This window comes from Megalobrama amblycephala, linkage group LG12, assembly GCF_018812025.1.
Source record: "Megalobrama amblycephala isolate DHTTF-2021 linkage group LG12, ASM1881202v1, whole genome shotgun sequence".
NCBI lineage: Eukaryota > Metazoa > Chordata > Actinopteri > Cypriniformes > Xenocyprididae > Megalobrama > Megalobrama amblycephala.
The window spans coordinates 29409496-29426382 of record NC_063055.1 but is presented as its reverse complement, the minus strand read 5'-3'; the positions used below and the strand labels follow the sequence as shown (position 1 = coordinate 29426382).

Genomic DNA, 16887 nt, shown 5'->3' with positions numbered 1-16887 from the left:
TGGTGCCAGATACCACAGCATATCTTCAGGATTCTAGTAAAGTCCATGCCTCGATGGGTCAGGGCTGTTCTGGCAGCAAAAGGGGGACCAACACAATATTAGGAAGGTTGCTATCCGGGTAATTAAAGCGCACTTTTTCTTTTTGGAATTTTCCGTGAACAATAGTGATTTTGTGCACAAGTATGCGAATTGGGACGCACCTAAAGACTGTGCACTCCTATTACTTGAATGGGAGAAACTGCAACACGCAATATTGCGGAATACATCCCGCCTTCTAAATAAAAGAGCCAATCGCTGATTGATAAAGTCATTGCATTACTGCAGCTGCCATTGGAAGCGCCGGTTCCCATAGAAACCTGAGACTTAGGACTGCACATGAGCATTTGCTGGTCTAGCCTGAAAAATAGATAGATGAAACAACATTTATTTTGTTGCCGATTTGAAATATGTTATTTAATTGTGAGTTCGACAAGCTGTTTTTGAGATTTCAGGATTCCCCCATTTAAATAGATGGGACTTGGACTTAGATGCCCAAAATAGCTGCCTGGAGGCATTGCAAATATGGCTGCCAAGTGAACAGACTTTCCTCGATAGGGACTTTGGTGTTACTTCGTCATCAACCCGGGACTAAAGTTTGATTCAGTTCTGTTGTGTGAACCGGCTCAACGGGTTAACGGCTTAAAACAATGATTTGCCATCACTACTAAATACAGTTAAAATAGCGTCAATACTATCACAAACCCCTGGACAGAAGGTGTGGGAACCATAAATCTAACACAAAATTGAATGAAAGCCCATGTTTGAATCCAGTTTAAGATACATTATTTCAGTGTATCTTAAAGCCTTGGTAATGAGCAAGTAGCGACAGATCTTTTCTACCATATTGTGGCACACATGAGTGTGTAACGGATTATCAAATATGAAAAGAAAATGTAGGGTGGCGACTTGGATCAATTCATCAGTTATTTATTGGATTGATATTGCACTCAAAAAAAAAAAAAAAAGAGTTTTCAGTCGACTGTAAGAAAGAGGTGGGGTTTAAGCAGACTAAAAGATTGGATACAGTCCTGCATACAGTATGTAACCAGGGAGAAGTCAGTGGTTTTCAGACTCAAAGATGCACAAAAAAGAAGAAAATTAGTCAAAATAAGATGCATTTACAAAACAGATTCTCTTTCATTCTGACTTTAAATCTTTTTAACAAATGTAGGAAGGAAAGTGATTTTTAGAGCATAGTGTTAATCAAGTGAATCCCTGAGTGCAGCAGCCTGCTGTTATTTCTCAACCCATCTTGTTTCTTGCTAATCACCCTATTCTTTTGCTTTCCCACTCATCTAATGCCGTCAGTGTTATTGATAGTTGAGTGTGTGTGGTGAGTCCGTGGGTCGATTGTCTGGGTGTCTCTAGAGAGCTTATTCAGCACTTCAAGTAGCAGCAGCTGTCCGTTAGTCTTTCTGTTTCAAACTAACATGTTCAAGGCCACTTACCCGTGTGTTGCTCAGTATTAAGATACAGAAAAATGATGTTCCTGGGTTAATGTACATTTAGAATGGCTCTCTTGTTGCATGGACGGGTGCTTATATATGAGATTGTCAAGTATTTGGTATATTTAGAGCCAAAGTCATTTCCAGTGAGTGATCGTGTAGTGACCCCTCACACTGCCTGTGCCTCTGTGGCATCCATCATGATTATTACCTATCAACAGTCCATTTGGTGATAATCTCCTAAAACTCAGCAGGACCACTAGAATCACTGATTGTTGAGAGGAATTAAATTGGATTTACCTGTTCCGAAGTATTCATTTACATTTTGGTGCAAAAAATGTTTCAGGCTCTCTTTTTTTTTTTATAACTAAATGTGTCAACGGCATCAGATACAAAAGTATCACATTCTCTAATGTCAAATATCTGTAAATCTAGCATATAGTTATGAATTTAGACTACAGGACAGTTTCAAGAGCTGATTTAAAGGGTTAGTTCACCCAAAAATTAAAATAATGTCATTTATTACTCACCCTCATGTCATTCTACACCCGTAAGACCATCTTCAGAACTCAAATTAAGATATTTTTGATGGATCTTGAGAGGTGGAGTAACATTGCTGGCAATAGAGGCCTCACTGAGCCATCGGATTTCATCAAAAATATCTTAATTTGTGTTCCGAAGATGAACGCAGGTCTTACGGGTGTGGAACAACATGAGGGGGAGTAATAAGTGACATTATTTTCATTTTTGGGTGAGCTAACCCTTTAACTCTGTCTTTTGGATTCAGAAAATCTTGCAGTGTTGATCTAATGGCCATGTTGTCTTTAATTTGACATAATTATGAAAATAGAGGCACATAATCTAAAAATCCCTAACAATTTATCTATCATTTGGCTGTTTTGATGGCAGGTTTGACTGAAGACAATTACTTTTACCAGTTACCATATACAGGTGCTGGTCATATAATTAGAATATATCATCAAAAAGTTCATTTTTTTTATTGTAAATTATTTTTAAAAATGAAACTTTCATATATTCTAGATTCCCTACATGTAAAGTAAAAAAAAAAGTTTTTTTTGTTGTTGTTGTTGTTTTTTTTAAATTTTGATGATTAGAGCGTACAGCTCATGAAAGTCCAAAATCCAGTATCTCAAAATATTAGAATATTTCCTCAGATCAATCAAAAAATGGATTTGCAAAACAGAAAAGTTCAAGTTCTTTAAAGTATGTTCATTTGTGCACTCAAATTTTGGTCGGCAGCACATATTACAGCAAGTGACTTGCTCCTAGCACAAATTACAGCATCAGTGAAGTGTGGCATGGAAGTGATCAGCCTGTGGCAGTGCTGAGGCACTATTGAGCCTTCAGATCATCTGTATATTGTTGGATTGACTGTTTTTTATCTTTCTCTTAAAAATATCCCATAGATTCAGGTCAGGCATGTTGGCTGGCCAATAAAGCACAGTAATATCATAGTCAGCAAACCACTTGGAAGTGGTTTTTTGCACTGTGGGCAGGTGCTAAAGTCCTGCTGGAAAAGGAAATCATCATCTCCATAAAGCTTGTCAGCAGATAGAAGCATAAAGTGCTCCAAAATCTCCTGGAAGATGGCTGCATTGACTTTGCACTTGATAAAACACAATGGACCAACACCAGCAGACGTCACGGCCCCCCAAATCATTACTGACTTCAGAAACTTCACACTAGACTTCAAGCAACTTGGATTCTATGCCTCTCCAGTCTTCCTTCAGACTCTGGGACCATGATTTCAACATGAAATGCAAAATTTACTTTTATCTGAAAAGAGGACTTTCGACCACTGTTCACTGTCCAGTTCTTTTTCTCCTTAGCCCAGGTAAGATGCTTCTGACGTTGTTTCTGTTTCAGAAGTGGCTTGGTAGTCCTTTTCCTGAAGATGTCCGAGTGTGGTGACTCTTGATGCGCTGACTCCGGCTTCATTCTACTCATTGTGTCTCCCAAGTGTTTGAATCGGCTTTACTTGACAGTATTCTCAAGCTTGCGGTCATCCCTGTTGCTTGTGCACCTTTGCCTACCCAATTTCTTCCTTCCAGTCAACTTTGCATTTCATATGCTTTGATACATCACTCTGTAAACAGCCACCCCATTCAAAAATGACCTTCTGTGACTTACTCTCTTTGTGGAGGGTGTCAATGATTGTCTCTTGGACCATTGCCAAGTCAGCAGTTTTCCCCATTAGTGTGGCTTCAAAGAACAAGAGATACCCAGAAGTTATACTGTAGGGATGGTGATTTAATGAAACTCAAATGTAAATATTCTAATATTTTGAGATACTGGATTTTGGACTTTCATTAGCTGTACGTTATAATCAACAAATTTAAAAAAAAAAAAAAAAAAAATGTGTTTTACTTTACATGTAGGGAATCTAGAATATATGAAAGTTTCATTTTTTAAAATAATTTACAATAAAAAACTTTTTCACGATATTCCACCTGTATACAGTAAAGGAAGTAGTAAAGGAAAGGAGGTGAATTTGGTATTGCTTTTTAAAATATTTCATTAAAAAAAAAAGAAGATTTTTAAATGTTTTCAAAAACATCTTACAGTGAGTATGAACATGATTGTGAAACCTTAAAAACCTTTTCACTTCCGTGTCAAAACATGACATATTTCTGTATTTTTTTAAATATATATATTTTAATGCAGAAGATGTAGATTTAAAGTATCAGTCCTTTTTTAGAACTGTATATTTTTTTGTTGTTTTGAAAGTGACACATTTTTAGAATTTTTAGTGTACATGAATTCTTCATATATTTTTAATGTACATTTTTTAATGTACATGTATTTATTTTTTTAAATAAGATATTTTTAGATTTTTTTAAAAAATGTTTTAGTGTATTGATCGTTTTTTTTTTTTTTTTTTTTTAGATATTTTTAGAATTTTATGAATGTTTTTTATAGAATTTTATTTATATCATTTTGATTGACAGTAAATAAGATGCATATTCTAATGATAATCTCCAATCTTTTTAAAATGCAAATGTTGTCATTCTCAAAACTGATGACAGGTAAAAGCAGGACATGTTTTGTCCCATGTTTCAAGAATCAGTGAAATTGTACTTAATAGCATTCAGTGTTTGTGCTAAAGGAAGCAGAACATGCATAGGAAGGAAATGTGATGATTCATCTTAATGTTTTAGGTAATGAAGATAATGCACAACGTTTGTGCATATGAACATTCATATGCAGTGCTGTGTGGCAAAACTATAAATCAAACCATGACAGAAACACTACAACTGGGTCAATTATCAGAAACTTGTGTAATAAACCAAGCCAATTACATATTCATTACAGTTCAGCAAAAGAATCATAAACAAAAAACAACAACAACAACAACAACAACAACAAATTCTTGATGCAATTTATCTGCTCTTTATAAACCGAGAACAACATTTAACCATCTGAATAGTCATCATCTAACCAATAACTAAATCTGGGCTCTCAACAACAACAACAACAATGAACACAAAAAGCAACCGCAGTCAGCTTCACATATACAACAGAAATCAAGTGTGCTGCTAGGCAATCTATGAGTATAAACACAAAAAAACATTCATAATTAATTATTTAAACAACACTGAAGAAATGAAGAGTAAACTCAGAAGTGCCTACTGTTATCATTCCCAGCTGAGACGGATTTCTCTTTGAGTTTTCACTTTTCTCTTTTAGCTATGAACTGTTTGAAAAACTGCAAGAGTTTCTCTTTGTAAGCGCACTGGGAGAAGAGAGGACTGACATCCAGATACACATCATCTCTCTGCCTGTCCTCAATCAACACCTGAAGTGCAGGAACAGAGAAACGTTGTTTAGTCAGGAGAGGCCAAATTAACTGTCCTTTATTACAACACCTGCTACATTTTGTTAGACTTCACTGTCCTCAGTTTATCTGGCCTTGTGCTGTTATTTACAGCTTATGTAGAGGTGTGTGTGGCTGTGGGTATATATAGTAAATCAGGATGTATAGAATCACTTACCCCAAGATCAATGAACGTACGAAGCGCCATTCTCACCAAGTCAATAGATGAGCTCTCTAAAGAAGATTCACACAAACATATCAAATATACAGCACTGGAGCATCACGTGACACGAAGACTTCAGTCTTGAAGTATTATTTAATAAGGCCTGAACACAATTTGATCTGCAGAAACTCTCTTATTAAACATCAAGGCTCTAGTCTTCAGCAGAGTTAGATTACCCAGTAACAGAGAAATGATTCATAAGTCTGTTAAAAACAGCAGGATTAATAATACATTAAAGATAACGCATCAGCAGCTGAAGTGAAGCTGTCAGCATCTATGTAGGCTGTTAACAGTTAAAGCCACTTCATTTATTCTCTATCAATGATCCCGAAAAGGAGAGATGCTTAACTTATCTGCTTTGACAAGAAAAATGTCAAAAAGTAGTCAGAATACATTATTTAAAATGAATCTAGATTACGCCACTAACTACAATTTTCGTCATGTAATTTGTAATCAGTAACAGACTACAATTTGCAAGTAATCTGCCTAACACTGTGCATGTCATAAAACATATATAAATGTAGGCATCATGGCACCGCGTGCACACACACGCGAACTATTTTTGAATTCGACTGAGAAAATAGTTGGTGTTTACATGGTTATTTTTTTTTCCTGTTGATGGGATTATTTCAGGTCTACACCACACCTTTGAATCTGATCGAAATTTCATTCAAACTGAGCTCAGCCGAATCGATTGAGATGTTCACATGAAGGCTTTTCAATCTGTTTGAGCCATCAATCCAATTATAAACTGATTATTTGGGAGCATGTAAACGTTGCTACTGAGGGTCTGTTTACACCTGGTATTAAGATTGGTCTGGGTGATCTGATCATAAGTGGTTTACACTAGGGATGCACCGATCCCATTTTCAAAGGACCGAGTACGAGTATGATACTTTTTTCTAGTACTCGCAGATACCGATGCCTATACATTTATTAATCTCTCTCTCTTTTTATTTTTATTTTGATGTTGCAGTTTTCCAAGCACAACACAGTGAGACTAATGAATGTAGGACAGCTTCTTTATTATTACTCTAATGAAAAAATAATAATTTTTATGTGCTTGTCACAAATTTAAAGAACAAAAATTTCACAGTGCCCAATAACCTTTGAAGGCCATAATTACCAATATATATAATTGTTGTTATATAAAAATAAATTTACAAACAATACAAAAAATACTATAGAGTTACAATTATATAAACTTGTTTTATATAAAAATAAAGTAGTGTTTTTAATATGCTTTAAGACAAACCATGTGCAAATTCATAAGTCAGCACCATTGCTGAGTATTTTGTGTTTAAAACTGCAGTAAAACAAAAACCTGCGGTTTAAAATTGTGGGTGTTTGTGACGTCACAGACTACCTTGTAACCAATCACAACAATGTGCCGGAAGGCTTTAGCATATCATTAACCATGAGCACTTTGAAGCAGGAAGAAGCCAGGTTATCCCGGGAAATTTTCTGTTGATATGAAAAATGTGTAGATTTATCAATATAGAGAGTCTATTACGATGTTATGATGAACTATATGCCTTTCTCCCCTGACGTTCTGAGTTGTTTAAAGGTGCCCTAGATTCAAAATTTGAATTTACCTTGGCAAAGTTGAACAACAAGAGTTCAGTACATGGAAAAGACATACATTGAGTTTCAAACTCCATTGCTTTCTCTTTCTTATGTAAATCTCATTTGTTTAAAATACTTCCGGAAAACACGCGGATCTCAACATAACACCGACTGTTACGTAACAGTCGGTTTGTACGCCCCAATATTTGCATATGCCAGCCCATGTTCCCAACATTATGAAAGGCATTAGACAAGGGCAGCCAGTATTAATGTCTGGATGTGCACAGCCGAATCATCAGACTAGGTAAGCAAGCAAAGACAATAGCGAAAAATGGCAGATGGAGCAATAATAACTGACATGATCCATGATATCATGATATTTTTAGTGATATTTGTAAATTGTCTATCTAAATGTTTCGTTAGCATGTTGCTAATGTACTGTTAAATGTGGTTAAAGTTACCATCGTTTCTTACTGAATTCACGGAGACAAGAGCCGTCGCTATTTTCATTTTTAAACACTTGCAGTCTGTATAATTCAGAAACACAACTTCATTCTTTATAAATCTCTCCAACAGTGTAGCATTAGCCGTTAGCCACGGAGCACAGCCTCAAACTCATAGAGAATCAAATATAAACATCCAAATAAATACTTTACTCACATAATTCGAAGCATGCATACAGCATGCATGACGAACATCTTGTAAAGATCCATTTGAGGGTTATATTAGCTGTGTGAACTTTGTAAATGTGCTGTAATATAATCGAGAGCTTGTGTGGCAGGGAGCACGCGAATTAAAGGGGCGGCGCGCTGAAAAAAAATCAGTGCATAGTTAATGATGCCCCAAAATAGGCAGTTAAAAAAAAATTATTTAAAAAAATCTATGGGGTATTTTGAGCTGAAACTTCACAGACACATTCAGGGGACACCTTAGACTTATATTACATCTTGTGAAAAAGCATTCTTGGGCACCTTTAAAGTGTTTGTAAGGATACTGATTGTTAGAAGGCAGCTGTCTGACTCTCAGATGAATTGGGAAGTAAAATGACAGCTGATTAGAAGTAAAGCCAATAAAGTTCATGTTTTTGTTCTTCAAAATATTTTAATACTATAAAACATAGCTAAAACAATATTGCTCTGAGCGTGTGCGTGTGACTGTGATTCGTGTGCATATTCAGTCAGTGTGTCCTCGCACATAAAGTTCTGAGAGAGCTATTCAGTCCATTATAAATTCTGATTTTGTCCGCCTCTGGAACGGATCAAACCATAGATATTAGCTTACCTGATAAGTTCAAGTAAATACGCTGGAAATCCGCACTCATTCAAGGATGTGCATTTACGGAGAATTTATTTCATGCAGGATTTTCATTTTTTTTAAATCTGAAAACTCCTAAAAGCAACAAAATTGTCAAACATCAATTTAGCGCATGTTCACAGAGAAAAACGGCTGCTTGTTCTCTCGATACTGTCCGTTTTACTGAGAAATCGCTTCGAGAGCAGTCCAAACATTTTGCAAAGGCGTTTTACCAATTCATAATTTAAAACAATTTAAGCGTCAGAAAATATTCAGTTTAGTTGCAGAGCTGTTAAACTGAATATACTAAGCAAAGCAAGCTTTTTTTCTTAAATATCCAACACAAACAAATTGCTCGTCAGTCGTCACTACAGCAACAGTAGACTCTCCGAGCTGCCGTGAGCGAGTGGAGGCGGGGCTAATTTGCATATTCATTGATCCGCGTATATTAAATGAAGCAAGGGTGTAGAGTTACATTCAAGCTATTTTAAGGCATGAAGACATTTTTTTCACTTTAATTTTTTTTTTAGAATATGTAATTTTGGTGATCAAAGATGAGTTTTAAGGGAAAAAATAATTTACTACATATTTTGTTGTTTTATTAACATTAATGACAAATATAAGCTACAGTCCCTTTAAGACCGAATCAGCCAAATGTTTACGTCCACCTAAGCCATAACCATCTGTATTTACGTGAGATGCTCCACACGATGGACGTTTCGACAACTATGTGTGCATTTGACCATTCAGGCACAAGGAGAATCAAGAGAACCGTGCTGTTTGAGAGAACTGGGATAGCACACAAGAAAGAGAGCGCGCGCTTCTGGTCTGTGTCATTCAGCACGATTCCGCCTATCCCACCTTCACTAATCAATAACGAATTGTGATTAAATAACATGCAGTTTGCAATGTGTGTGTTGTCATCATTAAATTTGAAGTATTTCTACACCTCTGAGGCTGACATTGTTTATGCTGCTGCCGCCTGTGTCTCTATGGACAGAAAATTCTGTAAATTACATCACGTGAGGTATCAGTTTTTGGTATCGGGGGTACGAGTACAAGTACATGAGCTTGGTATCGGGCCGATACCGATACTGGTATCAGTATCGGTGCATCCCTAGTTTACACGAGTGGTCACAATGTCTCAAATGCATCTCTGTTACCAGTTCTGATGGCATTTCTAGGTAGGGATGGCAATCTGAAAGAATTTAACAATTCCTCTTTGCCAAATTGGTTATTTAACGGTTCAATAAATGATTCTTTTAGTAGTTCATTAGATTATTTCGAATAAATTCAATTCAATTTCATTCAAATTATGTAAAGTGGCAATTACATGAGTGATTTTTCAATACAACAAAATTATTCCTATTATTACCTCATTATTGCAAGTCTGTCAATTTAAGATAAAATGTATTTTGATTTGGCGCTGTTGCATTGTGATGCAATGCATGTTTAAAAAAAAAAAAAAAAAAAAAAGAGAAGTGATTTACAGTGAAAGCTGAGCCTGACGATAAAATCAATTATTTCTGGTACAAGAAACAAGTATTCCAACCACTTTCTCAAGGTATACCATGTTGCAAAAGCAAAAGGGAAAACGTCAAAACTTGATTTGGTTTATCCTCACCAAGGTCGAGAGGTGTCTAGGTGTCTAGGCATCTAGAAACTGTCTGACAGGTCCTGATCTGTTTTGATTGAAATTACCATCAATGTATATTTATTAAAAAAATTAATGAATTTTTGAGCTTCTCTCACAGGCTTTTCCTGGGAATCAGACTACACCGGTAGTGCTTCATGGTTTTGATTCATACTTGTCTGGGATGCATTAGGACGATTAATGTATACGAGAAGCGGTCACATGCATTTTCAACAACCTCAAAATGTGGTTGGAAAAAACCCCAAAACATTCTAAACCCTGTTTACACCTGAATTTAGCGCTGACCACTTGTGATTGGATGACCACTTGGAAAACAGATCTCAATACGGATCTATGGCGTAAGCTCTGGCAAATCCTTTAGCTTCATGGTAGTGAGTGGAAAATGAAAAGCATGTTTTTATTTTTTTACCATAGTGTGCTTTGTCCAGCTGAGCTCGGTTCTTCAAGTGCGAGTGTAGTTGGCTCAAACAGTCCGTCTCTAAAATAAACAATTTTTAGGTTACAAACACTCAGCTGTTCACACTCAGTGTGAATAGTGACAGCGATGCTGCCAAAGAACACTTGCTCATCACACATGGCAACAGCATTGTTTGGCCAGAGGTCAGAGTTTGAGTGTGTGTGTGTGTGTGTGTACACTCACCTGTGATAGGTGTGGGGAGGTAATGAAGGCTTTCTAGTGCCCAGCACAGAGCTCTCAGCTGGACACTCAGTAAACTACAGAGAAAGAACAGCAGCTCTGGGCACTGAGATGGCTGACTCAACTAGAAAGCAGAGAGAGGGAAAAGACAGCAGAAGAGTAGAGGACAGTGAAAAAACATGCAAAGGTTATTATTAGTTAGGAAACAGGGACCATATTCACAAAACATCTTAAGGCTAAAAGTAGCTCCTAAATCGCCGATTTAAGAGAAACTCTTAAAAATAATGGGCGTGTCAGTCCTAATTTTAAGAGTCCTACATTTTTGCTCTAAGAGTATTTCACAAAGCATTTTAGCGCTAAAACTAGCTCCTAAATCTGTGAGACGTTAGGAGTAGTCAAGAGGACTCCTAAATCACTAAGACCAAATCACAAACAGTCCTAAAAGACACCGTACACCATTGAGGGAATAGAAATAGAGCCTTGGGTGCTGAACCTTTTCTTCATAAATGCAATACATTTTGATTTATAGATTTGAATCTATGATGAGACGCCAAAAATAAATCTTTAACAAATAAATAAATATTGTCTGATTACCTGTGGCAGTGGTTTTCATTAGTTCACACTTACAAATGATTGAATAGAGTAAAAAAAACAAATAATATATATATATATATATATATATATATATATATATATATATATATATATATATATATATATAATAAGCGTATTTGGTGTGCCGTCCAAGGGGATCGAGGGCTCCGAGCTTGGAATTTAGCCCAAACCCAAAGTTCTCCCTCATATCCCCAGCCGAGAGTGAGTGAAGGGATGCAGAAAACAGACAAAGTAACTATAGGCTAGTCGGCTCTCGTTTGTGTATCTATTCCTCCTCTCGAGCTGATTAGGAAGACTGTTTGAATGTGTTTCTCCCAATCTTTGTTTATAAAACATAATTTGTCGCTTGAATTCTGCATTCTCTTGAGATGAAGGCATCCAAGAGGTGGTCCACAATTAACTGTATATACTAGTTTAATTAGTGACACTTAGTCTACATTTTAAAATCTTTATGGCAACAATATGGCAAAATTTTATTTTAACTATGGTAACATTTTTATTAAAAAATATTTATTTGAATAGGGCAACATTTGTATTTTAAAACCTTTATTTTAATGTGGAAACATGACATCTCATTCTACAATATTTCTATGATTAAATCGCTGACTCCTCCCCCATCAGCCAATCACTGTGTGTTTACTCCATAGCAATGAGGTCAACCCCGCCCTTACTCTTAGCTTAAGACTTCAGTCTATTCCTTAGTAAAAGTTTGTCTCAGCAGCTTTGTGAATAGGTTTTAAGAGAAAACTCTTAGCTAAGAACTTTTACTGCTATTTAGGAGAACTTTTAGTGGTAAGATAAAATGTTTTGTGAATACGGCCCCAGATGTTGTTTAGGCAGTGAAGACTTTTATATTGTGATCAAAAAATTCTGGAGGAAAAAAAAAAAAAAAAAAAAATTAACCAGCACAGCTGTTTCTAACATTGATAATAATAAGAAATGTCCCTTGAGCATTAAATCAGCATATTACAATGATTTCTTAAGGATTATGATTGTGTGACAAACTCAGCTTTGTATCACAGGAATTAATTACATTTTTAAAATATATTCAAATAGAAAACAATTACTGTTTTTACTTTATTTCTGATCTTGGTGAGCATCTTTCAAAAACATTAAGACGATCTTAACAACCCCAATGTTTTAAATGCTGATTTTGTTCATATTTATGTCTTATGAGTGTATATAAATGCTCATTTTCAAATGTTGCACAAATTGTTTTTGAAATGCAATGAAATGACAGATTATTAATATCTGGTAACACTTTACAATGAGGTTTGTTAGTTTACATTAGTTAACTACATTAGTTAACATGAACTAATAATGAACTGCACTTATACAGCACTTAATTAGTTAACTTAGTTAATTTCAACATTTACTAATACATCATTAATCTTGTTAACATTAGTTAATGCACTGTGAACTAACATGAACAAACTATGAACAACTGTATTTACATTTGTTACTGTATTTACTAATCTTCATTAACGTTAGTTAATAAAGATACAGTTGTTCATTGTATGTTCATGTTAGTTCACAGTGCATTAACTAATGTTAACAAGATTTTAATAATGTATTAATAAATGTTGAAATTAACATTAACAAAGATTAATAAATGCTCTATAAGTGCAGTTTATTATTAGTTCATGTTAACTAATGTAGTTAACTAATGTTAACTAATGAACCTTATTGTAAAGTGTTACCAATATATACACACACACAAACCCGATTCCCAAAAAGTTGGGACACTGTTCAAATTGTAAAATAAAAACAGAATGCAATGATGTGGAAGTTTCTAATTTCAACATTTTATTCAGAATACAACATATATGACATATCAAATGTTTAAACTGAGAAAATGTATCATTTTAAGGGAAAAATAAGTTGATTTTAAATTTCATGGCATCAACACATCTCAAAAAAGTTGGGACAAGGCCATGTTTACCACTGTGTGACATCCCCTCTTCTTTTTATAACAGTCTGCAAACGTCTGGGGACTGAGGAGACAAGTTGCTCAAGTTTAGGAATAGGAATGTTGTCCCATTCTTGTCTAATACAGGCTTCTAGTTGCTCAACTGTCTTAGGTCTTCTTTGTCGCATCTTCCTCTTTATGATGCACCAAATGTTTTCTATGGGTGAAAGATCTGGACTGCAGGCTGGCCATTTCAGTACCCGGATCCTTCTTCTACGCAGCCATGATGTTGTAATTGATGCAGTATGTGGTCTGGCATTGTCATGTTGGAAAATAAAAGGTCTTCCCTGAAAGAGACGATGTCTGGATGGGAGCATATGTTGTTCTAGAACTTGGATATACCTTTCAGCATTGATGGTGCCTTTCCAGATGTGTAAGCTGCCCATGCCACATGCACTCATGCAACCCCATACCATCAGAGATGCAGGCTTCTGAACTGAGCGCTGATAACAACTTGGGTTGTCTTTGTCCTCTTTAGTCCGGATGACATGGCGTCCCAGTTTTCCAAAAAGAACTTCAAATTTTGATTCGTCTGACCACAGAACAGTTTTCCACTTTGCCACAGTCCATTTTAAATGAGCCTTGGCCCAGAGAAAACGCCTGCGCTTCTGGATCATGTTTAGATATGGCTTCTTTTTTGACCTATAGAGATTTAGCCGGCAATGGCGAATGGCACGGTGGATTGTGTTCACCGACAATGTTTTCTGGAAGTATTCCTGAGCCCATGTTGTGAATTCCATTACAGTAGCATTCCTGTATGTGATGCAGTGCCGTCTAAGGGCCCGAAGATCACACAGAGATTGTTCCAGATTCTCTGAATCTTTGGATGATATTATGCACTGTAGATGATGATAACTTCAAACTCTTTGCAATTTTTTTCTGAGAAACTCCTTTCTGGTATTGCTCCACTATTTTTCGCCACAGCATTGGGGGAATTGGTGATCCTCTGCCCATCTTGACTTCTGAGAGACACTGCCACTCTGAGAGACTCTTTTTATACCCAATCATGTTGCCAATTGACCTAATACGTTGCAAATTGGTCCTCCAGCTGTTCCTTATATGTACATTTAACTTTTCCGGCCTCTTATTGCAACCTGTCCCAACTTTTTTGGAATGTGTAGCTCTCATGAAATCCAAAATGAGCCAATATTTGGCATGACATTTCAAAATGTCTCACTGTCAACATTTGATATGTTATCTATATTCTATTGTGAATAAAATATAAAAGTTTATTAATATGAGATTTGTAAATTAATGCATTCCTTTTTTATTCACAATTTGTAGAGTGTCCCAACTTTTTTGGAATCGGGTTTGTATAATCGATAGTAATAGTGATGCTTGTTTGCTTGGAGTTAACAGTGATGCTAGCAAACATCACTTGAATAATCATTCAAAAGCTTCAAAAGGTAACACAGAAATGACCCCTCCAGGGGATAAATATGTTATTTTGGGTCGATTCAACCCGTGGACATGAAAAACAACCTGCGGCAACAGTGTAAAAGTAGCCTGATTCTGTGGGAAAACCACAGACTTGGCAACTCTGCCTGTGCTCGAAATGTTTGGTTGAGGTTCTAATGCAACAGAAGACACCAATCCACAGCAGCTCACACCATTGACATTCCCTTCTTGTTCTCTTTCTGCTGGATTCATTGCACAGAGACAAAGAAAAGCAATTTGCAGACAGAAGCACACTTCAAGAGCAGCAGAACTGTCTTAGTTGTAAGGCTGTTTTGTCTGTCTGTGTGTGTCTTTAAATGATGAATGAGGTTTGCGTGTTAATGTTTTTCTGTGGTTTTCATCTCACTGGAACTATAGATCCAGAGTGTCCAGAGATTATGTGACTACTATAAATCTCAATATATGACTATAAACACAAAAATATTCAAATCCCACTAATATGGAGATAGGATTGTAGCAATATTCCAAATAAATAGATTATGATCCACAAATAAATTTAAAGATATTCACAAAAAAATAATATACACAAATGAATAGAATGAGATCCACAAATATTATGTTAGGAGTTTCAAAAAAATTAATTTAATTCACAAATAAATAAAATTAAATCTGCTAATAAAAAACATATTCAAAAATATGTTTTTATGTCACAAGCACAACTCTGCCTGCATTTATTTGTGAATCACCACCTGTACATTTGTGGATCGCTTCCTGTGCATTTGTGGATCGCTGCGCGCATTTGTGGATTCTGAAACAATTCTAGCGTCAAGACCTAAGACAAATCCACAAATAGGTCGACTCCACCCACCGACTACTCAAGCCAATCAGATAACGGCCATGTGACGCTGACCAATCGCAGCACACTCTTGCTACAACCAATCACGTTTTGCTTTACAATCGGGGGCGGTCTAGTCCTGCATTGGCTTAGAAAGGAAGTAGAGGGTTCTAAACAATGGTACAGTAAAAAGAGGTTTAAAATTTATATTTCCTTTGACCATTAGACTGTGTGTCAAGCCAAGCCAAACTATTATATTTTATGCGCCATTTAAAAATGTAAGAGAAACAGTGCTCTCTGTTATGGGAACAACATATATTGGATACAGATGCGTTATGAAGCGTCACGTTATTCAAGATTGAAGATTGAGCCCACATTTAATGTTACAGAAAAAAGTTCAGTGATCCGTCAGATCCTGTAGGTCGGTTAGGACAGTTTACTGCTGAACAGCTCATATTGTTGGTGTTAAATAACAAAGAAATCGAAAATTAATAGGTAGTTATACATCTTCAATCTCCCCTCGAAGCTCCGACAGTCCTCAGACAAGCTGTCAATCAACTGCGAATCATGACGACATGCCCCCTTTTTATAGCATCAAATTGCTAGCTAAAATCTAAATTATCACAAAAACAAACAATTGAATATATATCAGCGTGATAACAACTACCTTAAATGACCAAAACCATCTTTCAGAAAGCTTTATTTGAAGCAGAATTTATTTTAAAGTTTTCACTGAAGTCTCATTCGACTGCATTGAGAGGGTGGGGTTTATGACCTGTACTGCATCCAGCCTCCAGGGGGCGATCAAAGAGCCCACAGCTTCACTTTTCAGGACATATGAGACATAAATGCCATTACCAAAACATCCGAACCCATAGGTCTGTTATAAAATATAAATATCACTGCATGAACTACATATTGACACACAGTCTGAACTATTTGTACAGGCTACTCATTTCGAAGGCTGCATCCTCCGGAGGTCGCATTTGAAGGCTGTATACGTCACTGAGGCCGGCTCATTTAAGAAAAACAACCGTTGGATTGCAAAGCAAGAAAGAAAATGCAGCATTTTGCACCTTACGAGGAATAACCATCAATTTTATTATGGTTACTTTTCTTAAATAAGACATCCTTAATGATGTATGCAGCCTTCAAATGCGAGCTCCGGAGGACTCAGCCTCTGAAACGAGACGCAGATTCGAACAGTAACAAAGGCGTCAGTTTTACCATATCAGTTCCAGCGCAAGTGCTTGTCTTTTGGAAGTGCATGCAAAGTGGATTTGCTTTCACACCGTAAAGATGTCATGTCAACATCCAGTCTCAGCTTTTTGAAGTCTCAGTCTTCCAGTCTCAGTGTTTGAAAGAGGGTCAAAATAGA

At 36.2% G+C, this 16887-nt stretch overlaps 1 protein-coding gene across 7 annotated transcripts in view; it reads right to left on the bottom strand.

Moving 5' to 3' along the window:
- Positions 1-4764: 4764 nt before the first annotated feature.
- gpat2 (glycerol-3-phosphate acyltransferase 2, mitochondrial) overlaps positions 4765-16887 on the bottom strand; it is an 82823-nt gene continuing 70700 nt past the window's right edge. For 6 of the 7 annotated variants that reach the window (XM_048210516.1, XM_048210520.1, XM_048210519.1 and 3 more), the window contains 4 exons: positions 10696-10816; positions 10465-10533; positions 5498-5553; positions 4765-5301 (listed from right to left, as the gene is read on the bottom strand). In XM_048210516.1, coding sequence (XP_048066473.1) covers positions 5176-5301; positions 5498-5553; positions 10465-10533; positions 10696-10816 — 372 coding nt within the window. In that variant the 3' untranslated portion in view covers positions 4765-5175. The remainder of the gene's footprint in view (positions 5302-5497; positions 5554-10464; positions 10534-10695; positions 10817-16887) is intronic. The other variant, XM_048210518.1, reaches the window with a different exon arrangement.